The following is a 19,066-nucleotide window of genomic DNA, read 5'->3' as shown; positions in this document are numbered from 1 at the left end:
ATGTTTATGTTTCGTTTTGTTTGTAATGTGCTTCAAGAAAATGTTTTGTAAACAAAAAATCTTCTGAAAAATATGAAAAAGAGGAATATTTGCAAATAAAATGCAAACCTATATGGATTAACTCAATGATAAAAGTCTCCTTTGCATTCAGTTTAAATTCAGATGCAGGAATCAAAATAGTACGTTGAAATTATTCGGCAGTATTGGCATTTTGTGTGGTAACAATAGTTAAGGCAGGGTTTGGCCTTACTGCGTGGGAACCCATACCCAGTGGTGATTACAGACCAATCCCTAAAAGGCATATTTTCCAATGTTCTTTAGATTGGTATGTCCTTGGACCAGCAAGGCCCTGTAGTGAGCACAGTGAAAGGTTACCTACCGTCCCTGTTGGTCTTTCTTTGTTTATGGGCCCAGCCTTACTTGCTTGACTCACCAGTAGATGAGTTCCATTAAACGTTTTATACATGCCCAAATGGGACCTTAGCATGCTCTTGACATTTCTTATGTGCCTACCCTTCGAGCCTATGCATAGCGGCTCCTTTATGCTCTTGATTGTGAAACCGGTGTTTCTTATTACCGTGAGCTGCAGGAACTGTTGGTACAGCCGTCCGACACTGCCTTTTTTCTGGACAAGTTGGTGTTGATGGCCCAGGCTGCGTTCTTCCCTAAGATTGTGGTGACATTCCATGATGGCCAATCTATCACATTGTCTGCTTTCTACTCCATTTTATGTCTCAACAAGGATGAGTGGCTGCATCACATTGAAACAGGAGAGTGTTGAGTTCTTACTTTGCTTTGCAACTGGATTCAAGCTAGCCTGGCTGATGAGGGATGTTAGCCCGAAACCGGTCCCAGGATGCTTGTTTCCGGTCCAGGGAAGGCATGGCTTGGCAGTTCGGGCTGGACTGTTCCCATGAAGCACAGGGTCAAGACTGATTTGCATATAGCTGTGTCTGAACTGGGGTGGCGAAGTGAGCTAAAGAACAATGATAGATTCAACCCAGATCTGTGACTGGGGTGAGTGTCTGAACAGTTTCAGTGCTCCGTCCATCATCTCCTTGTGTTTGCTTTGTTCGCCCTAAGCTGGCAGGGTATGCCCAGATGTGGGTCCCTTGCTCGCTTTACCACTGGATTTAAGCTAACCCCACTGATGAGGGCTGTTAGCCCAAAACCGGTCCCAGGAAGCTGGTTTCCGGTCCAGGGAAGACATGGCTTGGCAGTTCGGGCTGGACTGTTCCCATGAGGCACATGGTCAAGACTGATTTGCAACGATGATGGATTCAACCCAGATCAGTGACTGGGGGTGAGTGTCTGAAAAGTTTCAGTGCTCCGTCCATCATCTCCTTCCGTTTGCTGAGTTCTTACTTCGACCAGATGAAATCTCCCCAGGTATGCAATCAGCTTTTAGTCATTTTCTCAGGTGCAAAATTCCAGAGCAGTGCAAAAGAACACCCTGTCAAGGTGGATAGTTCTCTGCATTAGTATCTGCTAAACATTGGCCATAAAATCACCCCTGTGGGACTGAGAGCCCATTCCATCAAGGCAAGGCTGCTACAATGGCATTGGTACTAGGAGTGAGTGTTCTCGATACCTGCCAGACTGTGATGTTCACAACGCACTGCTGCCTTAATAGATAGGTCTCATGAGAAGGTCCTTTTCTCACCCTTTTAGTGCTGCAGGGCATTTTAGTCTGAGTCCGCTCCCCAGAACCTTCGCCTCTGGGAGGTACGGGTTTGATATGTATGTGAAAGGTGAGGCATCTGCAGTTAGAAGTATCCATCAGAAGAACAAGACACTGGCCTTCTGTAAAGCTCTATCTGGCAGATACTCTAACCACTGATTGCTCACTGCCATCCCGCCTCCTCATTCCATGGAGGGGCCTCTTTAACATCTAAAATAGTCCCAAGGTAGAGATTGGCACATTGTTTCAAATGGTTGTTCAGTGCTCATTGTCTGTGAGCACGGAAAAGTAAAGAGACCAGAAACCAGTGCTTAATTAGAGCCAGTGGTTTCCGGTGCCCGGCATCGGCACTTAATTGTCAACACCAATACTTGTGACCGTCTGCCACTAGTTGGCACTGTCTGGCTAATTTAGAGATGACCACAACAACAGTTATTTATTACTTCAATATGCATTACAAATCAATTTTACCTGCCGCCCAAGCCATTCTTATAACTTTGGGGGCCTGAAATAGTCCACATTGCCACACTTGTAGGAGTGTGATGGTTAGTAGTTTTGTTGTTATTATTATTGGCAGCATGGCAGGGCCAATGTGTAGTACAAGTTGCACTGACTTCAGTGCAAAGGCATGGTGCTTATATACAGGTCCGCACCATCATTTCTGGGTTGGTACAACTCCAACAAGGAGTAACACACCACCATCTGCAGGCACGCAGTAGAACTGCTCTTTTAGACCTGTAAAGATGAGGAAGCTGCGGTTAGATAGAGCATCCACCAGAAATAGTGTTACAAAGAAAAGTACTTGTTATACTCCCCCCCTTAAACCTGCACCCATTAGGATCCCTAAACCACAAAAAGCCCACTACACACATACACACACACACATATTAAATAATATAATAAATACAAATGTGTGTGTGTGTGTGTGTGTGCATGTCGCACATTGGTGATTGCCGCGGTGTAGTTAAGATTCAGCTACACTTTTGTTTGAAAAGGCATTTTTGATTTGTGTATAACTTTTGACCTCGGGTACAGATTAGCACAAAATTATTAATTGATCAACTCAGTCAACTAAGGTTTGGCATGGGGTGAAAAAGTGTTTCATTTCCCATTTTATCAGCTAAAGGAAATATTGCTAAATTAGATTGAAAAAAAATCAATATAGATTACACCAACCTTGCATGAAAGTAGGACTCACCTCATAAACTCTGCTGTTTCGGATTTTATGTAAATCCGTCCAGTAGTTTTTGAGATATTTGTATTTAAAAGATGTGCCGGGCGGGATTTAAAGGGTTGACACTCGAATATATTCATGAAAGCTCATTGTCAATCAAATGTAAAAAAATGTTACCTATTGTGATTGGCATGAAGTACTCAGAACCACTGTTCCATAATGTCCTTCGTTGTCCTCAAATCTCTATAATTATTTCAACAACTATCTACAATTTCAGTACTTTTGCTGTCCTATATTTAGAAATAAACAATAAACCCGATTCCACTGCTGAAATATGGACAAGCAATATTGGAATGTGTGTTGGAGAACTGAAGATATTTTGCATTGCATATTTCATGCTAAGAGTGTTGGTATTAAATATATATATATTAACTCTTGGAGGTTGGGACGAACGATGGACCTAATTTTACACTGTGGCAATGCCGAGATTAACAATATGAGAGGGATGGAATAATTGCCACAAAGATTATACTTCTCTAGTCTGTGACTCTTCCTGTTTGTGGTATGATGATTAATAGCAGAAATTACGGTGATATGGCTGCAAGCAAAGCATTGGACCACTGTTGAGTAATACAATCTTTTTTGAGACAGATTCAAATAGATTGTTTTTGCTCAAAAAGAGCTTAACAGAAATTGTAGTGGCATTAATGTGTATTATCAACAGAATCTTTGATGAACAGTGAGTTTGACATTGATATAGGTTGTATACTTTGCTGATAACAGGGACCATTTATGCACAAGTATATATTGAATCTTTGTGAATAATGTAACCTGATAGATTTAGAGGAATTAAATATTGTATTTAAAATACAAGTGATGGATCTATGTTTCAAAGTCATACCTGGCCTGGTATAGGAACAGTACAATTAGAACTCAATAAATGTGACCAAGAAGCATATGATAGTGAAGAACTTGAGCCGCATTGGGAGCGCATGTTGACAGTCTAGTTGTTTTTAACATGGAGGCCATTAAGGCAATTTTAGAAATGGTTGTATTTCCAGAATTCAGAGACCTGGTAGAAGGCAGCTATGCCAAACCTTTCGGTTGTTTTTGAACATCACCAAATTAAGGGGCATATTATCAAGGACCGGTGTTAAAATTATCGCCGTTTTATCGGCAGGAAACCTCCGATAAAACGGCTATAATGGGCTTGATAATACGCCCTTGTTAATTCCCATAGAAACCCATGTTAACATCAGAACATTGACTTCTATGGGAATTAACAAGGGCGTATTATCAAGCCCATTATCGCCGTTTTATCAGCAGTTTCCTGCCGATAAAACGGCGATAATTTTAACACCGGTCCTTGATAATATGCCCCTAAGTATTTTGCACTTTATACTGCTGTGAGTACCATATGTCCTTCATAGGAAGCCTTAGAGGGACATATTGGGAATACATATTTCCCATATTTTTATTTATACCTATTTTTCAATATTTAATAACTATTTGTAAACTTTTAAATTAAATAAAGATAAGACTACATTAATATTAATAAATATAACAATGATAAGTAATCTTAGAAATTTATTAAATTAAATTTAGGTTTCTTTAAAAATACACATAGCATTATACATGCACTTTTGGAGTTTTGAAATTTCGTAATTAGCTTTTAAGAGTGTGAAATAAATTACATTTTTTGCACAGCAAGCTGTGGGGTGCTGCCTGTTTTCTTGTACCCCTGTATGAATATATATAGATTTATATATTTGGGTTACTGTTTGAGGGGAGTAACACTATACTCAAGCAGCAACCACAATCCTTGTCCAGTGGTCACAAGCAACCACAAATTAACCTGTGCTTAACCATATGCTAGCTTGGCACAAAGGCAGACAGGCTTTACTTGAAGGCAATGTGTAAAGTATTTATGCAGCACTTCGAACACCAATAAAGTGAAAAGCAACACAACAAAAATCCCTCACCAATTTAGAAAAAATGGTGTAAAATTTAATAAATAATTTAATACCAAAATATCAAAAATCCAATAAAGTAGTACCTGAGTTATGCAACTTAAAAGATATAAGTAAAAACAGCGCCATAAAGCACAAAGCACCAACTGTTGATATCTGGTCGTGCCGGACTGGGACAAAGTCACAAGTTCAAGGCTAAAGTGATAGAGCATGGGCCTGCTAAGGGGACCCAGTTAGGCACGCTAAACATGAGTAACTTAAATTGTGGAGGGCAGCAGGACAGCACAGCAGAGTAGCAGTCCTTGCAGGTGGCCTCCCTCTTCCTCAAACCATCTCATAGGACCTTGACCAATGATCTTGAAGGGCCCTGTGCTCAACAGGCTCCCATCACCTACACCTCCTAGCCAGGCTGACACTAGGCCAGAGTGGCCTTCTGGTCATTGCCTTGCTTCATCACTTCCTGGTTAGCTTTTAAGTTCTCAGAAGCCTTCTTCCAGAACTCCTGCATTTGGTTGCAGAGGAATAGCATGAATCTAACCACATCCTGAGGGGGCTTCCTGGGAGCTTGCTCCCACCCCTTTTTCACCAAACCAAGAGGTCCACTTAGCGGGTGACCATAGAGGACTTCAACAGGACTGAACCCTACTCCTTTCTGTGGTACCTCCCTGTATGCAAAGAGTAGGCAGGGCAGGAGGACTTCCCCTATTCCGCCTCCATGACTCTGCTAGGCCAATAATCCTACACTTGAGGGTCTGAGGATAGTAAGGTGTGGAGAACTTGTAGAATATCACAAAACCAAAGGTTAAAGTATTGTTATAGTTAGGTGAGTATGTCTGTGACAAAATTAATGTTTTGAACTAAAAATACACAGACATTTACCAGTTATAGTTAGCAGAGCTAACCGTAACATGCGCCCGCCATGCACTGCTTTGGACCTCACATATTACAGCACATGTTCTATGACATCATTTATGATATCACAGATGACATCTCAAATGACATCACTTATTACATCCTCCAAAGAGTGTGTTAATTTGTTTTATAGTTTACATGGTGGCAGGTAAGATCATATTACTTTTCTACCTAATTGTGTGCAGCCTGTGTTCAGCTAAAGGGTGTGATTACAAAGTGCATATGCTCCTTAGGTTTGTAGAGGTATTTAACACATATCTGTTAGAACTGGCTATTTCTGGTAGGCTAAGGCTGACGCCAAAGCCAGGCAGAAACCACCATTCTAGTCAGGGCAAGGAAGTCACACGCCAAGATAACCCCTGCTCACCCCCTTGGTAGCTTGGCACGAGCAGCAAGGCTAAACTCAGAGGCGATGTGTAAAGCATTTGTGCCAGCACACAACAGCAACAACATCCTAGGCACACCACAAAAGGAACTCCACACAAGGTTATTATAAAAATAACTTCTGTATTGTAAAAATCACATCAGATAGAAATCACACATGTACATTGTGCCAACTGGCACGGGCAACATTCATAAGGGATTATGTACAGGACAGGGCCACATGGGCGCCTGTCAGAATCAGAAATAGCACTTCTAGAATAAAGATAAAGTGTAACAAAAAGAATAACAGTTGTAAATCACATCCAGTAACTACTGGGGACAGGTAAGTACCACCTACGCAACCCTAAACACCTTAGGAGAATGTCACGCAGGGGACCAGGACCTCACTAGGACCACCTGTACTAAAAAGAACAACCACCTAAGTATCACACAGCATTTAGGGGTCTAAGAAAGAACACATTACCCATGATGCATAAATATACATTCAGAGGAGTAGTAAAGGGAAACACATGATGTATAAACCTACACATTCAGCGGTGTTAAGAATAAAGCACATGATGCAATAAAAATACATTCAGAGGTACCAGAACCATGCAGTAGCGCAAAAGTCACATGATGTCTAAAAACATTCAGAGGTGCAGGAATAACACATGATGTAAGAAATCACATTCAGAGGTACCATAACCATACAATTGCGCAAAACGTACATAAGCCACCACCTGTGGCAGTCCCTAGGCCAACTGGCCTTGTTGGGGCTAGAACGCCCTGAGTCTCAATGTCAGGGGCCTAAATGTGGCAGGTGCCCACTACTTGCTGGGCACCTGGGAACATCCCAAAACCTAAACGGTGCAGCTGCCCACTAATTGATGGGCAGCTGTGAACTTCAAACTGCGACAGGGTCCTCACTGACCCTTAGGCGCAAACTGCGCCCATGCTCGAGCCCCACAGGCTCTGAAGACACACGTTGGAGCCACACAGGCTCTTAAAAACAAATGTGGCCCCTCTGAGCCACACAGGCTCTCTAAACAATGATGCCCTCACGTTGGAGCCTCTCAGGGCTCTAAATTGCAAATGCCCTTGAGGAGCTTCGTGGGCTCTGGCCAACGTTGGGGCGACCCACTGCCATCCGGGGCCGCCCTAAATGCACCATAGTTAAGTATGCCCCTACGAGCCTCTCTGGGCTCGCAAAACAAGATGAGGCCCCTTGAGCCTCTCTGGGCTCTTCAACGAAGCAATGCCCCAGAGCCTCTCAGTAAAGGAAAAATGCCCCCGGAGCCCTTCACTAGTCTCAAAGACAAGTGAGGCCCCTCTGAGCCTCGCAGGCTCTTCACACCGGAGGGGAGGGGCTGGCACCAGCAATGTGCCCCGAAGCCCTCACCTCCTCCTTCGGCACTTACTCACCGGCTCTCTGGGCAGCGGGGACTCTTCCGGTCTCCTCCTAGATGCCAGCGATCCTTTCCTTGCGGCGGGGGCGGGCACCGGCAATGTGCCCCGCGCCCCCTCCGCCCTCTGCTTACTGCTGGCTGGTGCCTGCGGGGCTCTCCCTCAGTAATGGGAGCCCCGCACCGGCGGCACCGGCAGCCATCTCCCGGATGCCTTCTTCTCTCCTCGGGCTGCCACATCACCGCGGGGCTCTCCCGTCCTCATGGGAGCCCCGCGAAAGCTCACGCCGGCCTCCACGATCCTCGGGCACATCTCCGGTCTCCCTCCATAGCATGGGAGACCGGCAACGAAAACGAAAGATTACCCCGGGCAGGGGGAAGCGGAAGTTGCCTCAAACAGGCCCCGCCACGTCACCAAAGGATCTGCCTGGCTTCCTGTCTCGCAGGGCCGCCAATGGCAGCGCGGCCCTGGGCAGGGAGGCGGGCTCAGCACCTCCTCACACGATCTCCGGGCCGGCGGCAGTGAATCAAACACGGGGCAATGCCGGGTGGGCACCGGCCTCAGATAATTCAATAAAAATGGGGTGGCACCCGTAAATTGAGTAAATAAACAGGCATAAAAGCGCTCTCAAGCGCTATGGGCGAATACAGCGCTCCCAGCGCTAGATGTACCCAGGAGTCCTGCAATAAAAAGGAAAGCACTCCCAGGGCGCCATCCACAAAGAAAAAGTCCTCCAAGCTCCCCAGTGGGGAAAGTCCATCAGGAGTCCAGGGGCTGGGCAGGGCTCAGGGATTCCCCTGAGCCCCAGCAGCAGCACGCCCCTGGCAGATTCAAGTTAGAAACAAGAACATTTTGGAAGGGGACACAGCCCCTTCTTATACACAGAAAAGTCTTTGAAGTCTTTGTGTAGGCAGTGTGAGAACCAGCTAGACTGGTTTAGAGGGAAGTCCCTTCAGTATCAGGGATAGAGGTGACAGTCGCCCAGTGGGGGGTGGAGCCAGCATTGTGGCAGGCAGGCACAGCCCTTCACTATCAGGTGCTAATCTCCTCCCACTTCCCTGGCAGCAGATACTGCCTTTCATCCACGGGCTGACTCAGACAACTTCCTGGGGCTCTGCAGCCCCTGTCACACTCAAACCAGACAGTCAATCCACAATCAGGCCCAGGCACTCCTGGGCCAGGCTCACCAGCCAATCACGTGCCAGCAGACTCACTACACAAATATGCCCACTTCTAAAAGTGGCACTTCTAGACTAGAAACAACCATGCCGCATACACCATTATGCAGCATTCATTCTCCCGAGTTCGCACATATCAAACTCGACCCTGCACTCCTCACACATCAGGAACTACCATGGGCATACATATTCCCCATTCATTCCTATGGGAGGGCAGGTCACTCACCACACATACACAGAGAGCACACGCACTTTACACTGTACCACAGTGAAAAAGTGCGCAGAGGCCTAAAATCACCAACCCAGGTTCCAGAAACAGGCTAGGAAAAAGCAAAAAGTCTCGGGGTGAACCTGCCAAAAGGGCCAGGTCCAACAATATCAATCTTTGTATTTAAGAGTAACTCTATGTGTAAGTGACAGTTGACGGCTTGTGCTCATTATGTTCCACATACGTTTTTTGGTACTGCAGAAAATGTTTCCAACAGTGCAAAGATTCTACTCACAACATACCAAAGCTTGTAAAAACAACAATTGATAGCTTGACTCCAGTGGTGTGGAGAGCATGGGACTCACGTCTGAGCAAACCCATCCCACTCGGGGTGACAAATGCAAAAACAACAATTGATGGACAGAGCCTGGTGACACTAATGATAGAGTGCGCAGGTCACCCGACTAACAAATTTTACCATATGCACTTTTGGGCCCATAAATTCAATTTACCGTATTTATTTAATCAGGTAACCTACACACTACTACCAGCAACCCAGTTCCTTCCTATTTAATTCCAATGTACCCGACTTACCAATCCACTGTCACGGGTACCTATGATCACAATGGATCTGCAAAAGATAAGCAGTCACCAAAAATACAATACCATTTATTATATTTGCACTCTTTATAATAACCACAGACACGGGAAGTTTTGAAAACCTTTATCTAATCTTCTTCAGTGTTTGAAAGTAAAAGATTTACAGCAAGCAAACTATGAATAATCATAATCATGAAAAGAGTGTAACTATGTAGAAAATAGATTATGCCAACCATTTAGAACTCTAAAGGGAAGGTAAGAACGGGGAACATACTAATATGCCGTTTCAGAAATTAGACTTGGTATGGTATGACTAAAGGGCGGGAAAAAATAAGGGACATACTAGAATGTCACAGTTCGAGTACCTCTAGAAAGTGGGCAAGCTGAAGAACTTTTATTTGTGCTAAAGTAATTTTGAAGTAACCATGCAGCTATAGGGAAGGGAAGAAATGGAACACGCTAATGATTCAGAAATGATGTCTTTAGTTCAATAAAGGGAGGGTAAAGAGAAGGAACATCTATGTATTCAGAGACAGTACTTTGATAATCAGCTATGAGGTAGGGGAAAAATGGAACATGCTATCACAGGCTCGTATATAACTTCAGTACTTTGTCACAAGGGAAGGGTAAAGAAAAGGAACCTAACTTTTAGCAAAGACTTTTAGGTTAGCGAAAATAAAGGATTGCAAGTGCGTTTCCCTCCCAGAATGATATTTACCTAGAACAGTGTGGAGACCGGCCACGGGCAGGTCAAAAGGACAGTAGGAACCCCAAGGAAAGCGATTGCCAGGAGGCCAGCAGGTGCAGTAAGGAAACCAGGAGAGGATACCCAGATTAGGATCAGGACAGGACCACCAAAGTTTAGACCAGCACCCGCAGTTCAGTTGCAACGCCTGCGCTACACCTTCTCTGCAGCTATCAGTCAGAACCCCGATTGGGTCTACCGAATTCCCCAGCAAAGTGCTCCGCCAGCACTTAAGGTTCCCAAAACCCTGATTGGGTCAGTGGAAATTTTGGACAGAGTGCTCCGCAGCACCTCTGTTTCTTGATCAGCTATTGAGTGTGTTGGTTCAGTGACAGGTCAGCTATTCGGACAAGTCGGACAATTTTCTCTAGCTAAACCTAGGCTAGTTATACTGTTTTCGGTTCAGTGTACCACCCCCCCAATGTTGAAAGTGTAAGAATCCCCAATTTCGATTGGTCCAAAGAAAGGACAGGTCATCACACCAGCTAGGATTTGACTTTCTCAAGCCCATAATTTACATTTTCTGGGCCCGCCTATCGAACTACAGGTTCACATGATGTGTTCAATATGCGAAACAATGGACAGTCTATTGATTTATACAATGTAGTCTTTTGCCATCTTCTTAGTGGGGTCAGACAACTGGTTCCCAGGCACATCTTGGCTGGTGCTTCCATCTGGCTTGGTTTCAAGAACACCAAGTTCATCCCCTGGCTGAAGACTGTCATGCGCAGAAGGGATTTTCAACATGGAGTATTCCCGTCCCTCATGCCCAAGGATTTGCGATACATGAAAAGTAAATAGAAACAGCTTTAGAACACAGAAAAAATGAATACATTGTATACCATGAATCCTTACACTATTCCCATTATTTTATAATAACTATAGCTTTAGTCATTAATGCAGAACAAACAGCATAGCAAAGCTGCGATGCAAGCTTCAGGCATGTGAGACAACAAAGCAGCCATCTTAATACTACTGCGCAAGTGCACAAAGTTTCCCACCAAGACTGCGAGTGCGTCACGTCACATGGGTATGACCGACGCATGCGCAGAAGAAATTCCCGCGTAGCAGCAGCCATTTTAGTGGCAAGCGTATTAGGATTAGTAAACACATAGGTAAGCGTCTCTGGGATACCCAAAGGTCAGAATAAAGGGTAAATTAATAAGACAAACAGTGTTGATTAACAAACTAAGGTTATTCGAGGTTCATGAGTACAAGCAAGGCGCTTTATGTGCGAATCCTTGCTCTTTCACTAACTTATGTAGATATACTTGTTTTACTTCAGAAGATTGGTTATCTGTAAAGGTTTCACCACAGTATGACGGCTGCCGGAAGTATGATCTTTGTTAAGAAAAACAATGGTCCCATACAAGGTAAATTAGCACAATATCACAATTTTACAATCAAGGTTGGGATTACGAGTGTATCAATGGAAAGTTAAAAAATGTATTAATAATTAAATTGAACGCAAAAATAATATACTAAAAGGTGAGTGAGCAGGACGTGACAGGGTAATGAGAAATCAGCCGATTTCCTTACCACAGGCAAGTGACTTAAAAAGTGACATTTAAATTTGTGAAAATGTACGTAAGCAAAAAGTCACAATCAGAATTACATCTCATACTCCAGTTAGATACAGATTACAGTATAGAGTTGAAGATGTGTGTGTCAACGACGTTTCGATCCCAGCTAGGTATTGGGATCTCATCAGGACTAAGTAATAAAACAAGTGCTAGAAGGATAAGTCGATTGAAGTCTGGAGAAATACCAGATGAATTGGAGGCAACGAGGGGGTGAGCAACCAGAGAAGTGATGAAGCGGTGGGGGGCCCGATCCGACGGCAGGTCGGAGGCAAGGGAGGGTAGGTAGTGTCCTGTACGGGAACGATAGGGCGCGAGGCCGGTAGGGCAATGTAGTATCCAAGCCTGGATAGGCATTGTTTTGAGAATGAAGGGCGACAAGCACAGGGCTCCGTGTGCTCTACCCGTAATAGAAGAAATGAGCGCTCTGTGTGCTCTACCCGTAAGAGATGATACGAGGGTAGTAGGATCTTTAGCACCGTGAGACCTTGATTATTTTAAGCAAATAGTCTCTCTTTGGACACGTTTTGAAGAGTTTACTCTGCTCTTAGTAAAAACTTTGGGGTGTATTTCTCATGACAGTTTCACTGTCTGCAAACAGTGTGGTACAGAGTAAACCATCTCCATAGCATAAACACTGTTTACAGTGCCCACTTTTCTACAGATATCCACGTAATTTCTCACTGTAGGTTAGGTGACTGTGAAGGGTTTCATACAGGTAACGACTTTCCATAGTAGGGCATAAGCTATGTAACAGGCCTTGAATATCTAGAAGAACTTGGTTTGCTCTGAACAATTGTATACAGATTGAACAGTGTGTGCAGTAGGAGTTACCCTTTTATCTGGGGTTGTTAGTCAATATGAACAGGGCTACCCATCAAGTGTATTACATAGGGTCAATGTTGCACGTAACACATGCTTGCTGCGCAAGGGAGTTGTATCTGTGATGGCATTAATTATGCTTCATATTATTCTTAGCTGTTTTGTACTTACTTTCAGGCCTCTAATGCTAATCTAGTATACAGAGTAATGTGTATAAAAGAAGCTTGGATGATGTCATCAGTGATGTCCTTTGAGATGTCATCAGTGAGATCATAAATTATGTCATAGAACATGTCATGAGTAATGTAATACGTGAGGTCATAAGCAGTGCATTGGGAGGGTGCAAGTTATAGTTTGCTAACTGTTGTATTTCTGTATAATTGTACAGATATCCCTGCACTCAAAAGTAACATTTCTTATTCAAAGTTAGGCAAAACAAAATACTTTATATTCTCTCCGAATATCACTGGCAGTAGACAGATTTAGGTTCTCAAAAATAGTAATTGTTTAATTCAGAACTACATTTAGAAGATCACAATTTCAGAAAAAGGACCAAGTAAGGACCAATGCCCCTCAATGAGATGTAACATTCAGGAGACTAAATTTGGTGGTTATGTCCTATATAATCTTGGTCCAAATGAACGACAGTCGACACGTGTTTCGTCACACCAGGACGTGTCCTGGAGAGTCCACGCCGTTGGTACGCGAATAGAGAAGACACGATTCCTGGTCACCGCCGCATACAATTGAAGATTTCGGGAATCATAAAAACATACAGCGTCTGACGCCCTTAGAATTGGGAATAAGCCTTGAGGAAGTCACCTGGTGTGACGAAACACATGTCGACTGTCGTTCATTTGAACCAAGATTATGAGGACATAACCACCAAATTTAGCCTCCTGAATGTTACATCTCGTTGAGGGGAATTGGTCCTTTCTTGGTCCTTTTTCTGAAATTGTGATGTTCTAAATGTAGTTCTGAATTAAACAATTACTATTTTTGATAACCTAAATCTGTCTACTGCCAGTGATATTCGGAGAGAGAATATAAAGTATTTTGTTTTGACTAACTATGAATAAGAAATGTTACTTTTGAGTGCCAGGATATCTGTACAATTATTTTGTGTATCACGTTAAATGCTTTGGCAGGACCTGTGTACTTCAGCATCTAGGTAGTAGGGTGCATATGTATCCTGAGTGGCACCGCTTTCAAATTGATGCTTTGAGATTTACCAATTTTGAATATTATTTTTTGACCCGATCTGACTTCATATGTGTTTGAGGTGCGCTTCCCTTACGTTACTACCATAAAAGTGTTGTTGAATTTCTGTGTTTTTGTTAGTTCCAAACATTAATGTTGTCCCTTACATTGTCACCTAACTATAACGTTACTTTAAATTAAAAGAATTCTGTGAATTTCTAAGATTTCTTTTTAATCGAAACCAGATTTTTTATCACACCTAACTAGAACTTTACCTTAATCTTTGTTTATTTCAGTGAAATTCGATAGTTTAAAAAAAATGTAAAGTAACATTTTATTACCATATGTAAAGCCAACTCCCCCGCCATGCATAGCTGAAGAAAAACTCATCAGCTGAAAACTCCATCCCTCTCCGCTGAGAGCACTGGGGTTGCTTTTTTAAGCAGGAGCACCAGAAAAAGGGCAAGTTGGGCATATGGTCACATAAAATAATCATGTTGGGAGTTTTGTTTGTCAGTAGTTGTACCTCATGTTTTGTTGTAGATCTCTTGATTGCTACCCCCTCTTAGAATTGTCTGCCCCTTCCCTTCTGTCCCTCAGATGAATTTGTGTTGAGGGAGCAGGGAGTTATGGCTCACTTTGTGTGGTTTGTCTCCCGCAGAGAGTGCCCTGGCTCAGTGTGCTGTCGCTGATGGGTGGTATGGCTGCAGCTCTCTGAGGACCAAGTATCTTGTGACGCTGCTGGTTGTGGCTGGCCTCCTGGTTGGAATAATCATCCTTCTCTGTTTCATCCACAATATAAGACACCGGTAGGAAGAAATCCCCCAGCTGCCTTAGTTGTATCCTGTTGGGATTGTCCACAAGGATGAGCAAACACTAATCAATGTTATGTTTCCTCTCTAGAAAATCTGTGCAGTTTGCACACAACGAGAGACGAAGTGCTAAGGTAAGCCTTGTTATTAAGGACTAAAAACTAGGAGTCCTTGTTACCAGCAGTATGAACCTCTCTGCTGCCTGTGCACTGGAGCACAGCCCCTCTCTCCTCGCCTCTGCTTCAGCCTCTCTCTCTCTCTATTTTCCCTCCATTCTCTTCTCCCTCCTCGCTTTTCTTCTCTCCTGCCTAATTCACTCCTCTTCCCCCTCCCTTTGTCTCTTCTTCTCTGCTTCCTAACTTTCTCCTACCAGTCCCTCGGCTTCTCTCAACACCCTCATTCTTTATTCCTTGCAGTCTTTTTTTCTCTTTTTGTTGCTTTTTATATCCTCTCTCTCTTTACCTTTCTCCACCTATCCTCTATCTGTCACTCCTTTACGTGCTCTCCTCCTCTGCCTCTGTTCCTTGTAGTTCCACATCGGCTCTTTTTTCTTCTTGTTTCCAACCTCTCTTCTTCCACTCAATTTGTATTATATTCCTAGTGCGAGCAATCACACTCGTCAAATGGAATTCTCTTGCTGTTTCACTGCATCTTTAATTTTTCCATCTAGAAATCCATTAGTCTCCAATTCATTTATACCCCATCCCCTTTCGCTTTTTCTGACGAAAAACAAAGGGACTGACTTAGATCTTGGCGGATGGGCTACTCTGTCACAACGGCGACGGATATTCCATCTGCCGAAATATACATCCCATTATATCCTACGGGATTTATATTTCTGCCACTTTTATAACAGAGTAACCCATCCTCTCCTGCACTTCAGAAAACAACTCTGGCCACAGGTTTTCCAGGAGAACCGCCTAGACCCCTAACCTCATAGCACCTACAAAGCAGATCATGCACACCCGTCTAGTAATGGAGTACCTTCTTCATTTGTGAGGCCCATTGCCCTGGAATCACACTATGTTCAATAAACCATTGACACAAAACAACTCTGCTGTTCTAAATGACCACTGCTATATACAGCTTTAAGACCTTTTTGAAATAAACACCAAGAATAAAAAAAATAACTGAAAAACAGAGACCTCAATCACTTTGAAAATTATTCACTTCCTGTCCTACCCTTTGGTCTTCAGCTTGGTGTGCTATATATCCTTACTAATACTCAATTTGAGGTGCTACAATGGTGTAATACTTAGAGTACCTCCACTTTGCCTATCAAATCACGTTGGGATTTAATGTCTGTTCTCCACAAGAGAGACAAATACATCAATGGTGAACATAAGGTACACAAAGTGCACATAATCAGCAAAAACTGTCCAAACCTTCTGTAGTTGTATAAAACATTGTTTTGCTTATGTAAACGTTTAACAGGCAAGTGAAATGCACACCAAAGACTCTTCTTGACCCAACTTTATAAACATTTGTTTTCCTCCTAATGAAAATATCTCTGTAAGACTTGCTCATATTCTGCTTAAAGTATCATGAATGTATCCATGTGGAAAGTCGTTTTCAGCATAGATCATAAATAGGTTTGTCCCAATATTGAACCCCACTAATTTATGGAGAAATATACTAACTGAACCCTACATACATATGGTTCCTAAGACTGAACTAAATACATTACATGAATGTGTTAACTTTCACTGGAACAACAGCACACCAACCCAGGCTTGTGACAAAGAAAAATAAACAGTGAAGCCCCTCGGGAAATACAATTCCCTAATAAAAATAAAATACAAACAAAATACATGTTGCTATGAATTCTGTTTTGGGTAAAGGACACTGGAAAGAAAGCATGCTAGAAACACCCCTGTTAACAAGGCATCCCTCTTCATGCACTCACAATGTCATCCTCATAACCACTAAACTCACATCTGAAACCAAAAAGTATTAAGGGGAAGTGAGAGGGCAGGTTTTGTGCTTGTTCTTCAAGACAAAGGGGCAGATTTACAAGAATCTGACGCATCTCTGCATTTTAGTTTAAATGTGTCACATAAAAAAAATACTTGCGCCACCATGGATGCGTTGCATTTATATTACGGCGCAAAGTGGAACAAGGATTGACAGATGCGTCATGCATCTGTTGGCACAAAGGTAATGCATTGCTGGAGTTGTGTTGCAAGCAGGACGCAACTCCAGCAATGCTTAGATATGCCTATTCTTATTGTGCTGCATCACCACTTACGCCTGCTTCAAGCAGGCATAAAGTTTTGACGCAGTGGCGTCATAGAAGTGACGCAGTGCTTTACAAGGCTTTCTTGCGTCGGAACGCCCACCCTGCATACATTATACCTGAGACAGGTATAATATGATGCAGGGCTTTACAACGTGACGCATCTCCCTAGATGTGTCACGTTGTAAATGTGTCGCAACATGGTGCATTGTTTACAACGAAGCAACGGCAGCGTAAAAGTGTCACAAGGGGCTTGTAAATCTGCTCCAACATCTTCAAGCAAATAGTAAAGTCCTGCTATATCTTGCGTTGTCATATTATGTGCCACTTTGGCACTGAGGTATCACTGTGTGCTGTGACATGTCACTTCTGGAGAGTCAGAAGAAAGGGTCTAGGAGAGATGTAGTGAAATACATCAGGGGTAAACCTATTGCAAAGTATTCCAAAGTTAATTTGAGGCTTTAAGACATTATACTTCACAAGTCATTATAGTTCAAAATTTATAGCTAACAAATTCTTTGTGGTTTGTTTTTTCAGGGCACAGCGATGTCTCTTGAGGTACAACATCCTGCAGAGAGGGCACTTCCAGACACTCCTTTCTCAGCCTTCTATGTGATGATCAACCTAGATTATTTCACTAACCTCTTTAAAGCCAGGGTCGGTCGCTCTCATACCAGCCACTCCTCTGTGTCCTCCCAGACAGCTGAATTTGTGACCATGGAGAACACGTTGTATTCTGGGTGATGTACCCTAACCTTGGAGCTCACAGTCAGAGATTGCCAAAGACCAAGAGGTAACATTGATCCCAGAGGATACTTTCAAAGATCTTGTAAATTTAACTCATCTCATGAGGATGGTGAATGATAGACTTCTACTGAAGCAGCTCCCTGGATTTACCTGCTGCCTAAATATGTCTCCGAGAGGGATGCAGACTCACCTTTTTATAAAGGGCAGAGATTTCAAGCACCGCTTACCTGGTTGTGCTGCCTGTAGTATTGAATGTGGAGTAGATGTTGTTATAGAGTAAATAAGTGGGCAGCCTGAGTCTTGTCAATGTCAAGGCAGCCTACATGATATTGATGCCATATCCCCCAAACATGGTTTCCATGGCATTCCATTTTGGTGAAATTGTTAAAAAATATGTCAAACATCTGAGAAGTTCATAGAGTGATCCGCAGTTACAGAAAATCAATGACTAAAACTTAGACTCTCTGTAAGAGTTGATTGACGTACTGTCCACTTCCAAACAGTTAGTGATGCCACAGTGGGACCTTAACTTGGTCTTGACATTTGTTATATGGGTGCCATTCGAGGCTATGCATAGTTGCTCGCTGCGTCTCTTGACCCTGAAACTTTATTCTTCTTCTTGAATGCGATTATGTCAGCTCCATGAAATGAGTGAACTGAAGGCCCTTTCAATGCAACTGCCTTTACCACCGTCTTTGCGTACATATTGGTGCTGAGAACCCTGCGGTCAATCCAGAGCAAGGAATGGACCATGGATGTGCTATAGGAGGAGCTCGGCTTTAGAGACGACTCCCAAATAAACAGTATGAACACTTTTCACACTTTGTTGATCCTGTATTACTGAATTGATCAAGTATGTTTCTGATGGGTCACAATTGCAAAATGAATGTATATATGCTGCAAAAATGTCTTGTAATGTGCTACTTGACCAACACATGGCAAATTTGCTCTACTATGTACTACATGACATGGTGATGACCTTAATATTGTACTTTATAAGCAGATTGTTATTTATCTAGCAAAATCGAGACCCTTTAAGAATTTAAGAGCAATGGCAGTTTCATACAGTAATAACAAAAGAGCACTGTAGCAGAAAAGTCTATACCAACCTATTCTAAAAGGTAAAATGGGTCACATATGCTAAACTGACCTTTTTTAACACTTTCCAACAATTCCCAAAGAGATTCTTGGCAGGTGTAATCCTTATGTGGGGGTGGAGATCTCTGTCAGGAGTGTGAAGAACTTCAGTTTTAAATCCCCCTCATGGGGTGCTACATGGGTGTGCAAAGTGTGGTTTGCCTTGGATGTTTGGGAACGTCAAAAAGGGTGGAAAGTAATCTTTCCAAGGCTTGTTTTACCTTGGAAGCTTGGGAACACCCGCAGACATGCATGGTCTGATGGGTACATCTACCTGTCGATTCCCCACTGTTAGAA

General features: G+C 43.1%; 1 protein-coding gene across 1 annotated transcript in view; it reads left to right on the top strand.

Annotated features, from left to right (window-relative positions):
* The window catches only part of LOC144797665 (uncharacterized), a 53,082-nt gene extending 34,544 nt beyond the window's left edge, over positions 1-18,538 (top strand). Inside the window, exons 3-5 of the mRNA XM_078668381.1 lie at positions 14,499-14,646; positions 14,741-14,783; positions 17,423-18,538. Coding sequence (XP_078524507.1) covers positions 14,499-14,646; positions 14,741-14,783; positions 17,423-17,629 — 398 coding nt within the window. The 3' untranslated portion in view covers positions 17,630-18,538. The remainder of the gene's footprint in view (positions 1-14,498; positions 14,647-14,740; positions 14,784-17,422) is intronic.
* Positions 18,539-19,066: the final 528 nt, after the last annotated feature.

This window comes from Lissotriton helveticus, chromosome 12, assembly GCF_964261635.1.
Source record: "Lissotriton helveticus chromosome 12, aLisHel1.1, whole genome shotgun sequence".
Lineage (NCBI taxonomy): Eukaryota > Metazoa > Chordata > Amphibia > Caudata > Salamandridae > Lissotriton > Lissotriton helveticus.
This window is presented reverse-complemented; position numbering and strand designations above follow the sequence as displayed.